Source organism: Phaenicophaeus curvirostris, chromosome 1, assembly GCF_032191515.1.
Source record: "Phaenicophaeus curvirostris isolate KB17595 chromosome 1, BPBGC_Pcur_1.0, whole genome shotgun sequence".
In the NCBI taxonomy this organism is placed as follows: domain Eukaryota; kingdom Metazoa; phylum Chordata; class Aves; order Cuculiformes; family Cuculidae; genus Phaenicophaeus; species Phaenicophaeus curvirostris.
Window position 1 is genome coordinate 39,491,107 of NC_091392.1, and position 14,022 is coordinate 39,505,128.

General features: G+C 37.2%; 1 protein-coding gene across 1 annotated transcript in view; it reads right to left on the reverse strand.

Moving 5' to 3' along the window:
- Positions 1–14,022, reverse strand: part of PLXNC1 (plexin C1) — a 71,568-nt gene that overhangs the window by 44,045 nt on the left and 13,501 nt on the right. The window contains exons 4-9 of the mRNA XM_069853262.1: positions 11,961–12,061; positions 6,770–6,884; positions 5,629–5,773; positions 2,190–2,259; positions 612–687; positions 439–492 (exon numbers count right to left, since the gene is read on the reverse strand). Coding sequence (XP_069709363.1) covers positions 439–492; positions 612–687; positions 2,190–2,259; positions 5,629–5,773; positions 6,770–6,884; positions 11,961–12,061 — 561 coding nt within the window. The remainder of the gene's footprint in view (positions 1–438; positions 493–611; positions 688–2,189; positions 2,260–5,628; positions 5,774–6,769; positions 6,885–11,960; positions 12,062–14,022) is intronic.

The following is a 14,022-nucleotide window of genomic DNA, read 5'->3' on the forward strand; positions in this document are numbered from 1 at the left end:
AGTTTCACAGAGTTGTCTGTGACAGCAGAACTCCAACATGCATTTAAGTCTAGGTAAGAGATTAAGCCTGAGATGTTCAGCTTACACATGCCTTCAGCATGCTGGCTCCTGTGAAGTGCCTAAATACAGCATTCAGGGGCTTTGGCATTTAAAGCAATATTGTAAAATATGCACCTAGAGGTAGGCACATGACTATTGAGGTGTTTACTGTCTCAGTGCCTGGATCTGAAATACAAATATTTGTTCGTACCTTTAAGCAACAGCAAAGCACTAAGAAAATATAGCATAAATACAAGTTCTGTATTGTCATTCTGCATAACCAACTGACTGCCATCCCATCCATATCTCTATTCTTCCTGCAAAGTCCTCTCACTTTACATAAATTTCTCCTCCAACCCACCTAACCCAAATGATTCTAATCATAAAATGCTAACTAACCTCTGTTTTCTGCGCAGTGGTGATCCCCTTGGAAGCAGTTTCATTACAACTATCCTGAAAAAAATCAGCATTTCTCCATGTCAGGACAAGGAAGAGACAGACTGCTGTTCAGATGTAAAAAATACAAGGAGAAGGCATGATGGGGGATTCCAGCCATCCCCAACAAACTTCACCTGGCAGGTGGTGGCAGGAGAGACACGCATCCATTTACAGCTGGTGCACTCACCCTTGTGTATACACCGTGAGCAGCTGGTAACACAGAAAACAGAATTTTTGTAAGACAAAGGACTCAATCTAGATTCAGACATGAATTTGAAATTTCAAGTGACAGAAAAAGCACAAACCCAAGAGAACAACCTGGCAAACGTAATGAAATCTGTAAAACACATAACCTGCATTTACCCTCCAAAACTATTGTTCTGTTATGCTTATTCTGAGGACAAATTTAGTATGAAATACAATCTGTGCTGTGATTGAGAGTCATATATTTCCAAAAAGCATGAAGCAGACGGAACACTTTGGGTTTCATTTTGCTGTGGTTTTCTCTTGTACATAAGGGACCAGACAGTACATTTTAACCAGAAAAGGGCAGAAAGCCATCATTGATTCTTTCACAGCTTGCCTGAACTTCTGTTCTGTGCATGCAGTGCTAGCAAATATTGCTAGTTTGCTATTGCCTTTCCCTATCAAAAAATAGGGCTTTTTGTCCCTATCTTGCTTTGCAATGCATCTATCACTATGAAGGAGAGCCAAGTGTAGCACAGGCCCTCTCCATACATGCTGAGAAATGCTCTGATTCAGAGAAAGACCTATGTTCCTATGTTGCTCCAGGGACAGGGAAGTCCTGTGCAACTTCCTAAAAAGCCGGAATTCAATTCCATCCCAGAGGCCTAGGAATTAGCCTCTTTGCATAGGAGAGGAGCATTCTGAATGACAACACTGTAGTCACCTACAGCATACGTAAGCCATATCTTTCTAAGCTTTAACAACCATATATCATAAAGAGTTAGGCCACGTACTGAGCACAAATGCTTCCTACTGCGAATTCTCAGCAGAAAATGTGGCTCTGAAGAATAATGCGTACAGAACAATAGGTATACATTATTCCTATTAGCAGATTAGATGTTATTTTCTGGTTTAATTGTATTCATGTTATCCACAGACCATATCTAAATTGCATCTGGCTCTAACAAAAAACTGTTCCACAAAGTGACTTTTACAGAATCTCTTGATTCCTTTGATCGAGGTCTTATCCTGAATACCAGGACTCCACCTTTTTCACAAGGACAAAAGGATTTTAATATCATTGTGACTTCCTTTATTATCTATCTCTTCAGGGATTTGTTATAAATTCAGTCATTGTAATGACTCTCCTACAGTGACCTGCCAGGGTCCCATTAAAGAAATGTTACCTGCTTTCTAAGTACAACAGAAAAAGAGAAGTAGGAAATGAGCCAAGAAAAGGAATTTGATCATCTTTAGTGACAGGAAGGAACAACTCTCTGTGGCCAGTGCTCTGCAGGACAAATTTCCCTGGGGACAATTCACTGTGGGGAGCAATGACAGTTAGAGTTAGGCTGAGGGTCAGGGATAGGGTTAGAGCTATCCTCGTGGAGAGCTGGCCACAGAGAGCTATCCTGGACCCCTTCAGTAAAATGTATTTCCTTAATTAATACAAAAAATGAATTATCATACTTCACACACACACACATAAACCCCTCAGTAAACTTCAACAGGAACCAAGTTCTTACTTTTTCAACTGAAATGTTTGTGTGATATTCCAAGAGCTTGAGGACAGCGATGCTTCAAGAAGTAGACAATCTGGAAAAATGTTACTGTTAGACGTATGCTGGATATTATGAAAAATAACTGAAAAAACAATAATTAAGTTGAAAGCTCATGTGCCTTTAGCTGTTCTCTAAATGGTTTGCACCATCTCATACACATTTTCACTCACATTTCTGACTGAGAAAAGTTAAACTTTGTCCTTCCATAGCACCCTTCAGCTGAGTTATTCCAAGACTTTATGCACACTCATTAATTAAACTTAATACCGCCAGACATGACATAAAAAAGTAATGTTCTTGTCAGGATACAGATAAGGAAATGCTACCATGGAGCAGAGATATAAAATCATCTCCCAAAGAGCACGCAGTGGTATACTGTGACACAGTCAGACCCCCAAATCAAGCCTTCTAACATAACAGACTGTCCTAATGTGAAAGACACCAACATACCATACTTCTCTCTCTTTCTGTCTGAGACTTGGTTTCAAAGTCTTCTTTTGTAATCTATGCAGTAGCAATTTTCTTCCTATTTAAATCTTTTATGATTGCATGAGTCAATTTGCCATTATTTCAGCTAGCAATTACTATACCGACAATTCACTGGCAGCTGTGGAATGAAAGAGTATCTTCTCCCATGAGCAGAATACCACATCGAAAAGCAGAGTTAGATATATACCACTTAAGCCATGGTCCCTTTCATCTGTGAGCCTGCAGATGTGTACGTCTGCAAAATGAATGACTGTCTGAGATCAAACAAAACCCATGTGTGCAGACTTCTCTGGCTTCTATGCTAAGAAGTAGACAGCTTTTTAATCCAGGAAAGTTACCCAGATTTAAAGTATACCTACCTTGCAAAGGTAGAGAAAGCTTTGCCTTTATCACAAGCTGGTTTGTTCAGATGAAAACCAGCTTTGGCTACGTCTATATTGTCATAAGTATCTCCTGCTCCACACATTATCATGCCACTTGGATGCTCACTGCAAAGGTCACCTGCACTGCTTGTTAGAAACAGCCCTCGAGACTGGTCATGTGCTTAAATACCTTTCTAAATGGATAGCAAAGACTCTGATGTTAAAAAGTATTGCACTGCTTGAAGATGTGTATGAACACATACAGACATTCTGAAATCCTTTACCGAGCACCTATTTCCATCTCCAGAAATCTACCTGTCTGCAGAAATATAACATGTTGGGCACAAAATTGCCTAAATCATTTGCCTAGGTCATTATATGAGAAGGATCTCAAGACATGAGCTACTGAAAAATACTATTTTACTAGGAGTAGTAAGTAAAAGTAAGGAATTTATCTTCTGGTAGAGAACTTTGAAGTTTGTATAAATACTGACAAGTATGGTCTCCTGATTTTGTCTGTGTTGAAATTATTGGAACTCATTGTTTTCTGTATGGCCTGGGCTGACCTTTGAAAAGATACCAGATTGCACTGAGTAGGAGGTATTTCCAAAAAATTGTTTTCCAGAAATGGTACCTGAAGGGGTTTTGCAAGTGCATCTTCTTGTGAGACTGAGGTCAATTTACACAAGGTACCATATAAACAGTCAACATAACTTCCACACTTGTGTTATCCACTAATATATCTCAGCTCATCAAAGCATGTGAATGGCAACAATACTGGCAGACACAGGTTAAGCTCACAGTCTCCTGGTAAACACTGTCAAAGAGCTCATCTCTGTGACAGAAGACAAACTAGCTTCAGTAACACTATACTCCGAAAACCTTCTTACCTTGGAGTAAGAGAAATTCATAGACCAAGAAGACAGAAAATCAAACCAATGTATTCCATAATTATAAGAAAACATGGTTTGGGGGACTAGGTGAATAAAGGACATATTTTTTTTCTTCTTTAATGCATCTGCCCTTCTTAAAAATGCATTAATAGTGTTTACTAAAGACAGCTTAATAGATCAGAATATTCATGGATATAATCCTAACTATCACTTGCTAGTGACAAAGTCTTTTTTTCTCCATTCCCAGATCAATAATGGACAAGAACTCAACACACAGCACTTGCATGATGCCAAAGGAGCTTTTCCTATACACAGGCCATAGTCTGAGCTCCTGAGATCCCAACATTTTAGGGGCAAGGATCCCTGAGAAAGCAAGTTCTGCAGCACTGAGCTCTTCAGAACAATAGGCCATTTTTACGATCCGATTAACTTTTCATTCCTCTTTCTACACAAAGCTATTACAAAAGAATCAGGTTCATGCAGTGTATTACACATCTTTTGGTCTATATTATCTAGGAAAAGATAAAGGTGAGCATTTAAATGAATTTTCCGTTTTCTCTTCAAGTCATTTAAGAAAAAATGGTATTCTTCACCTTGCTATCTTTTTCCCTCAGTTTAGGTTAAAACTGTCTTGTATTCTAGTATAAGCAACTTTAAAAAGGTACAAGGTCAGTATGTATTCAAAAAGCTTTGTGCATCTATACAGACCTTTGAAGGAATGCAAGAGCTATGTTCTCCTCCTGTTACTCAAATAAGACCCTACTGTGAATGAACATCATCTGATCTTTGGGACCAAAGCCTAGAGAATTACTTAAAAGTCTAGGCATTCAGCAATACACCATCTCATTCCAAAAACTGTATTTGTCTATAAGATGCACAAACTAGATCACATGCATCACACATCCAATATATATGGCTCAGGTCTCTCATCCTGAGAACTACTGGCTAACACAGTAGTATAAGAATTATTGCAAAAGGATTCAACCAGTAATTCAGAAAGATTAATGAAATCCAGCCAAAAAGATGTACCAGCTAAACTGCCCCAGAACCATATTTTTTTCTGCTAACATTCTACATGGGACAATCAGTTTCTCACAAGCATCTAAGTTAGGTTGAACAGTTAATTGAATGTTAAGATTATTTATTATATAGACATTCATAGTCAGATTCTCCTCTTATTTATTCTAGCAGAGTTTCTTGCAAAAACAAATTCAGTTTGCAGATAAGAGAAATGTCAAGATGGGTTAATTTGTCAAGGTGGAGCACTGGATCAGCAGTGCTTCCATAGCTCCAGACAGCTTGATTGTCATTGCAGCTATCTTAAGTTTCCTTTAACAGCAATTAAGGGCACTATATAAATACACTCCTAATACTAAAAGGCTGCACTGCTACAAGCTGAACTGAAAAAGCTGTTTCTAGCCATAGGTTAACAAGTTTTATAACTTCTAGAAAGGATTCCATATTGACAAATCTTTAATTATCAAGAACAGTGTGAGTATACCTAAATCACTTGATAAAACAGGAACATTTCTTTCCCAATGATATTTAATAAAAAGCATTAGCTACTCTCACACTCATTAAGCCTGCATCTATAGTCAGTTCTCCTCAGGAATAAAGGACAGTGAACAAACATTAAACACATGTAAAAGTAAAACATACCATTATCAGTTATCACTGAAGTGGTTAGATTGCAGAAACAGAATGAATTTTTCAGCACTACATTTTCATAATATATTTCCACAGGTTTTACAATTTTTATCACGCAGGAAGTGAGGGGTGTGCTTATGCTGGCATTTACAGCAATCTAGAAAACAACAAAACCAAGAATGCAACAGATCTCTTGAAATGCTTGTTAAGTCGTTGCCTTGTCTTTACAGAAAACTATAAAGTATGGAATGTACAAAACGAATACTTTTGTGGTGGAAGCAGACAAGCCACTAGGTAGTCTCTCAAAGGAGAGAACATCTCCTAGATGAAGCAGCAATACAGAGTTCTGAAAGGAACAGCATTGCTTACTTCCAGAAATTAAATGGATCAGTAAGGTGAGGGGAACAATCTGGAATAATTTGGGGTTTTAAAACAAAAGTTCTGCTATAATAGTGTTTTATGCTGTTATAGTCCATTAAAAACATTTGATCAAGAACATACAAATCTTCACAGAGAGACAATATTTGCATCCATAAGCAAAGTGCACTTAATTATGAAACAGAACTTGTCCTCTAATGAATTATCCTTTGTTTCTGGCTGTGAGTACTTTACAAATATGATCGCATTAGTGCATTCAATCAGGAACCAGAAACAATAGCATGCAGATTAAGTGGCCAGTCACAATACTTGATAATCAAATATTCAAGGCTGTGCGTGCTGTGAACAGATACTGAGTAAATACTAATATCAAACACTTAAAGATGCATTTGTGTTAGCATATGTGTCACAGTGAATGCTTTGCAACTTGTTACAAAGCTCAGAACTTACATAATGCACTTGATATATAGTCACTGGAAACATTAAAATAGCTGATAAAGTGATATAATGGAAACACTGCCTTTATCAGCATAGTGAATTTTTGACTCAGTATGATAAAGAGCAGATTCAGGATAAATTTTATAGGAGAGGAAGAGAACATCTATCTGATTGACAAATTCAGCTTGCTGGGATTTCTAATACATTTGCCATTTGTTGAGATAAGAGGAACTAATATATGGAACATGACGACAACAGAAGGGAAGCTACAATAAGTGACAATATAACACATTTAAAGTCACAATGAACAAACACGCATAAAACTGGGTGTACGTACCTGATTTTTGGCAGGGAAACTTAGCAGGATTTTCAGATCTTTATCAGCTGCATGTGAAATGTTATACCAACCTTTTATGCTGTTTGAACGTGTACAATTTTCTTTTAATGTGCACCTAAAAGTATACATAAAATTACACTAGCTTCCTTGTGATGGCTTTGACTTCAGACACTGTACTTCAACTTATTTAATGTCATTGATTTTTTACAGGAACATGATTGATTTTTTACAGGAATATGGTTACAACTGAATAAAGCTTCAGGAAAACAATCAGAAAAATCTTCCGCTTATCAAAATAAATTATGATGCATCGATATATGCTCCAGGGTCCTGATTAAGTCAATGAGACTCAAGCAAATATTAGACCCTTGGCCAACAACAGCAAACTTGACAGCCAGAGAAGTAATTCATCACACCCAATTTTTGATTGCTTCACTCTGGAGCACTAGATCTGATCCCCCCAGTTCCCTCTACACTCATTGGGGAGAAATATGCTCTTTCAGGGTGCAATTCACCTAACCTATTGTAGACATTAATAGAAAAATGAAATTAATCATACTACATAAGCTGCTCCTCCCTTGCAAAGAGTAAAAGAGAAGGGGATGAAGCTCAGATGTAGAGCTATGCTACAAATGCATACAGATGACGAGATGCATCCTCCTTGCTAACGTCCCCTGTTGTCCACTGATGTGAAAAGTAATCTTTCCCTTTTATGTCAGTGCATTTGGTTGAAAACACTGGGTTTGAAAAGGTGGTTCAAAATAACTTTCTCTGTCTTGAAGAATAAAATCCATTTCAGAAGTAGGAAGGTATGAAATAAATAAAAAAGTACAGATGCCAAACTGTAGGAAATAGAAACTCTACAACAGAAAATTAAGGAAGAATGAGGCAACACTGGGATATACAAGTACTAGAATGGTTATACGTATTAAAAATGTGCGATAAAAAGGAGAACATGGGCATACAAATCAGACAGGCAGTCATTCAGTTTGAAAGGCTATTCTTTAAAATACTGTCTGCTGTGGAGAGTTAATGAACAACCCATAGATTAACTTCAAGTAATTTCAAATGGCAATCAAAAGCAAGAAAGTGCTAACTATACATATCTTAATATTTTAAGATTGAATATTTATAAATCAATGTAACATTTAATATTTTTTTAATAATACTACTTTTCTACCAAACATAGAAGCACGTATAGCTTCAATCATGTGATCAGTAGCATGTGCCTTAATGAACTATTTCTTCACTAAAAACTGCAAACTAGCACATACATGCAAAACATGGGCCTTTTTCACGAGGAGCTCACTGTATAAATGTATTTCACAAACAATGTGTTTTCTCTCCATAAAGAATAACACAAGAATGACTTTCAAGAAAAATATCCACCACTTTTCAAAATGCCCAGAATAACCCCACAAACCATGGAAACCATCTTCTCTGTAGATCAAGATGCTGGCACGTGGAATGCAGTTAAGCGCAAGGTCACTTCCTTCGTGGTCTAACTCAGGAAACTGAGTTCCTGCTGTGCAAGAACCTGGTGAGGCTTTGCATCTGAAAACATTTGGATCATAACTATACTGTAAGAAATTGGGACTGTGCCTGCCATATTTCATATTTTCTTAAGCAGGACAAATTTCAATTTCATTATAGCTCTCTTCACCTCACTGAGATCACAAAGGTCCATTAGCACCGGTTTTAGACCCACAGAGGACAGGATCTGTCATCAACAGTGCATAAACCAGATGCTCACACATGTACAGGCAGATAATACAGATACTGGCGATGGTGCATTTCAGTGATGCTAAAATTAAAATCTTCAAAACCAAAACTGCTTACAAAGCCGAATGTTTAAAATTGTCCTAGGACAAAGTCACTTGCCTTCTTTACACTGCTGAGGAACACAAGCAGTGAACTCATTTCCCTCATCTACAATGAATAATCTGATAGTTTAATGGCAAAAAAAGTAATGACACCCAGGACCTAGGGTTGTGCTTGTCTCCATGCCAGGAAAAATGTGTCTTTTGTTGCTCTAAAAGCTGACCTTTAACACGCAAACAATGTGCAATGGAGAACAGTCTTTTCACAGGAAGCAGTCGCAAAGAGGGAAGTAGAGTATCTGATGCCCCTCAGCATAAATTCTTACAATTACCCTGCACAAGCCAAGACTAATATGAATTTCACTCACATAAAGATGAGATTATTTTGTTATATCCTTATTTTTGGACTATTTATATTGTTTACAAGCACACTGGAATGAATACAACAGATAAATATTATCTGGAACAACATCGTTCTGAAAATTAACACACTCAAACAACAGCGTTAAGAATGGAAAAATAGCAATATCAAAATGTTGATATCAATGTTAAAGCAGCTGAAAGTTCTGGACACTGGTTTTCTTGGAAAAGTGGACTGGCCTGGGCCCTATACAAGTATGAAGGCATAAGGTATGAAACCCTAGTATCAGATTTCAGACTTGAAATGTATAGAGAGACAAGCAGAGTCAAGAGCCCTTTTAATCTTTCTCAGCATGCTAGTCTTTATACTACTAAAGATCTCTCTTCACAACTGGAATAGAGCTCCTCTCTATAATACATAATACCTAGGCATACCAGCTCATTCATATTTACTTAAGTCTCTGCTTCACTAATCTTCTATTAACTACAGATCCTATTAAGTTTACCCTCTCTACCTTGCTAAAGCATACTGATTTTCTCATGGAATGAAAACACGGTTTCAGAGAAAGTGTTGGCTTCCTTTTCCAATGCACCAGCCACTGAATGACGTCCACAGATGTCACACCCACTGACCAAATTAAAAAATAAGTTGTTCACAACAGATAACTAAGACAAATTGTGTTAGTTCCATATGGAAATAATACTACAAGGCACTGATGTTTTACACTGTTTTTTTCCATATGGAATATGGAAATATCTGTAAAACATCAGTGCCTTGTATTGAATAATTTCAGCATACCTCAGGTAAAACTGATTCACTAGAGAAAAATCTATAAACAATACTATGAATAACTCTTTTGAGTGATAGTAAGCGAAAACAAAAACTTATATTTTGTCCCTATAGAAAAGAGAGAAACAGGAACACTAGGACCATTTTGTTTCATTTTGGTTTCACCTGCAACAAGATGAGCAGATTTTTTCATCAAATTACTGGATTCGAGTTCACGCTACCTTTAAAATGAAGCACTGCTCCTAAGTTTTCATTTAAAAAAAGGGTGCATATTTAATATAAAATTTATTTCCCAGTAGGTGTATCTCAAAATTCTTATGGAATATATTGCTTTAGTGGACATGTCTGGATTTCTATTAGAATACTGGCTAAAAACATGTCTTTCTCTTTTTCTAAAGCTTCTCTCAGAGCTCCCTCTTAGTGAAACCCAGTATTTTATGATGCTAAGTGCTTAACGGTGAAAAATTATGTGGGTGTTGAATGGGATTCATATTATAGTAAATAATTCTTTTCTCCAAAAGAGTAAATTATTTCTGTTTCAATCAGATGGAAACTTTTGGTGATTTCCCTTCTAAACAGGGGATTTACTGACTAATAACTGTTACTCACAGACTTCTTCTAAAAGCCTGAAAAGCTTAACATTGTAACATATACGGTTTATAACAACCTATTAAAAGAGAGTTTGAAGGAAACACTTAGAGAATAAACATCTGCTCTTTTCTAGTAACTACCTTTGCAAACACTAGCAGAGCTTCTGCAAAACCACATAAACATTGAAACAAACCGAAAGGTAGTATTACCCTTCTAAAAGAAGGCTTCTAGTGTAATTCCTCAAAAATCAACCTTAGAAACACTTTTGTTTAATGTTTTAATCATGGATGAACTGGCATGAAAGAAGATTTACTCTATTGACATCTGCTGATGAGACAAAGTCAGGAACATTACCATGCAGAGGAAGATAAGAATATCACACGGGAAAACTTGGATAACCTTGAAATGGGATGAGATTTCAAAGCATGAACGTGTACCAAGAGCAACAAAAATCTCACAGCTCACATGTGCTATAGACTGGAAACTCTTCAGCTGGAAAGAAAACAAAGAAAGAAAAGGACCTGGGGCCATTATTTGATCATGGATTATTGTGACCCATCAATGTGATGCAGTCACAAAAAGGACATTTGTGATCCCAGAACACTTCCTGGACAAACTGATTAAGCATCATTGAGCAAGGCACAACTGAATACTGTGACAGCCCTAACTATCCTTGTCTTAAAGGATGTATAAAGTTCACAGAAGGGATACTGGAGTGGAAGTAAGAAAGGAGTGTTTCCTGTGACAGGAGCTTAGAAAAGTTACCCGCTTTAGCACACTGAAATGAAAGTGAAAAAGGAGACTGCTTTCACAAAAACATTGAGGAGACAAGTGTGAGGGAGGGGGAATACCTATTTAAGCCAAAGTGATGTATGTAAGCACCAGAACAAATGAGTGTAACCTGTCCATGAACATACACGTGATGAAAATGAGCAGACAGATTTTAACCAGCAGAATGACGAGACTCTCAGACAGCCACACAACTACGTTAGGGAGGACAAAAAGCCTAACTAAATTCAGAATGGTCTGTGATTTGTTTATGAGTAGGTTTACACGATGTGGTTGCTTGCAATTGCCAAGATTAGGCTCAATGACACAGAACTTTCGGCACTACAGGACAACGACATAGCTTTCAAACCTGATTCAAAGAAAACAGCAAAACTAATAAATCAAATGTGAGGATGGAGTGCTTAGAAAGAAATTGTCCCCTAAACTAAACCAAAGACAGTGGTTCCAAAGCAAGGAACTATGAGTACTGAAGGCAACAGAGCACACTTTCCCTCTTCTCACACACAAGATGCTCCTAGTTACTAAGATGTTTCAAGCGTGAGTATACAGTTTTATTTCTCAATCAATCTGGAAAGCAAAAACATCTGTTCTAAACCTAGATTAATTTCTTCTTTTTTAGCTCAACATATATTTTATGGGTAGATCTCAAAAATTGGAGGGTTAATACAGTCTTTAAAAGATGCAGAGCTCCCTTTCACACGACAAGTGTCTCACATTTATGACTGATTCCATAAAAATTCAGTAGGTATAACCTTGATACCGAATAGCTCCAAGCCAGTCAAAATGTATACTGACTAATAATTCATTGCTTTTATATGAAAACCAAAATACAAAAAAATACCTTTGATTCAAAGAACACCACCCACAGTAGGGATCCTTTGCAGATAAGCATTCTCGCTCGGAAACGTATCTACCACAATTTGCAACTGGTATTCTTCTCACCTAAAAAGAATGCAGTGACACATTGAATTAAAAGAGCCCCCAGAAACTGGGAATTTGAGGGTTACCATTAAAAATCTGACAGCAACCAAGCACAATCCCTTCAGGAAACTTTCCTTATGTGCTCCTCTCTGCTAGATGACCTTTGAATAGAAATATGCAGCCTATTTTACACACGCTGTATTTTGCCATCAGATGATGAAACTCCGCTGACAATGACAAGACCAGCATGGGCAGAGTAATGCAGGAAAGACTAATTAGCATAATGAATTATAGATAACAATAGAAAAAAGGTATATTTTACAAATAATGTTCTGCTTAGCAGAACATTGTTTTCTGCTCATCATAACTGAGATTTTTAAATGACTGATGAAGGTGCATCCAAAAATGCATGCGCAAAACAAAATGCATCTGTGTTTGCATCACCATGTCAGGTAACTGCATGTGCACACTAGAACAAACACATGCAACTACTTAGCATGCATGAAAATGCCATTTCAATAAGTTAATGTAGATAATTGTGGCTATATTGTATGTAGCTATACTTGTACATTCAGCTCGAATATCCTAGCCAGCCATTTTCAGAAAAGGAAAGGAGAAAGAAAAAGAGAAAGCTGATTACAAATAGTGAATACAAATACAAATAATGTTATTAATAACAATGTTGATTAAAAATATTAGTAAGAAAAATATTCCTAATTCAAACCATTTTTTACAGATGTGCAAGAACTAAAAGTTCCAATAATTTGTGAATAGAAAAAAGGATACATGGCTTTATGCAAAACTACACTTACTGATTTTTCCTGTCATATCTTGTAAAATTCAATTTATTTGAAGGTTTCAGTTCAGAAACCAGCCAACATTTTAGACTACTAGCAAGTTTTAAAAGACAGGGTAGAAGCCTTATTTAGGCTCCAAGAGAAGATCAGAGAGAGGCATTTATACCTAAAAGCTGTTCTTCCTCTGTAACAATTTGCTCTTTTAACAAAGATAAAGAAAATTCAAGTCTTTACTACAAATACGTACATACGCTTTTGACTGAAAATTTGATCCCTCCTGCATTTGTAACAGTTTACACCAGTCAAGAGTTCTCCTACCAACTTACCCACTCTCTCAGATGGCAGGCTAAAGTGCTACATTCACTATTGGAAAAGTGATTTCGTTGTAAATGAAAGTAATCAAGTGTTGGGTGAAATCCTGTCCAGCTAAGATGGACAACTAGCCCTTATGTTTTCACTGCTATCTTCCCTGCTTCTGGTGAGATAAAGGAATTTTTTGAGTTGATGCTTGGGAGCTTTGCTGCAGGGTGTGCTGCAACAATTGCACCAGCTCCTGGGAGACGCTTTCTGCTTGAGATGCAGCTCTGATGCATTTGCTTGCATGCAGTAGGTCCCAGTGACCGCTGAATTCATTGGCCTCACTGTATATACATGTTAATCGCTTCCAATTGTGCTTTTGTTTTGTTTTCAACTCTAAGCCTAACTAAAGAGGATGAAAAAATTATCACTGATTTCAGGAGAACTAAGACTTCAAATCCATCTCTCAAATGAAGAGTTTTCTCCACATTAGAAACTCCCTAACTGACTATTAAACCCTAGCCTACCAACACCTGGATTGCCAGTTCAGAGGAACTTGGTATTCAAGGAGCCTACAAGTTTTGTTTGTACCTCCAATCCTGATTCTGCATGATGCCTCCAGGAAAAACAAAGACTCTCCCCACAGAATGACATAAAATAAGCATGAGATTAAGGGCATAGCAACAGTGAACAGCACTAGCAGCAACAGTGGGCAGCGCTGTGACAGTGGAGTCTTGTCTGAGCTCTACACAAATGAAGCCCAAACTTAGACAACATAACCAACTATTAGATGCAAAGTTGGTAACTGCAGTTTGGATATTTGAGGTCTAACTCTGACCCAAATTGATGCTTCACTTATAAAGTGGCAGAAATCCTTAAAGCAGTAGT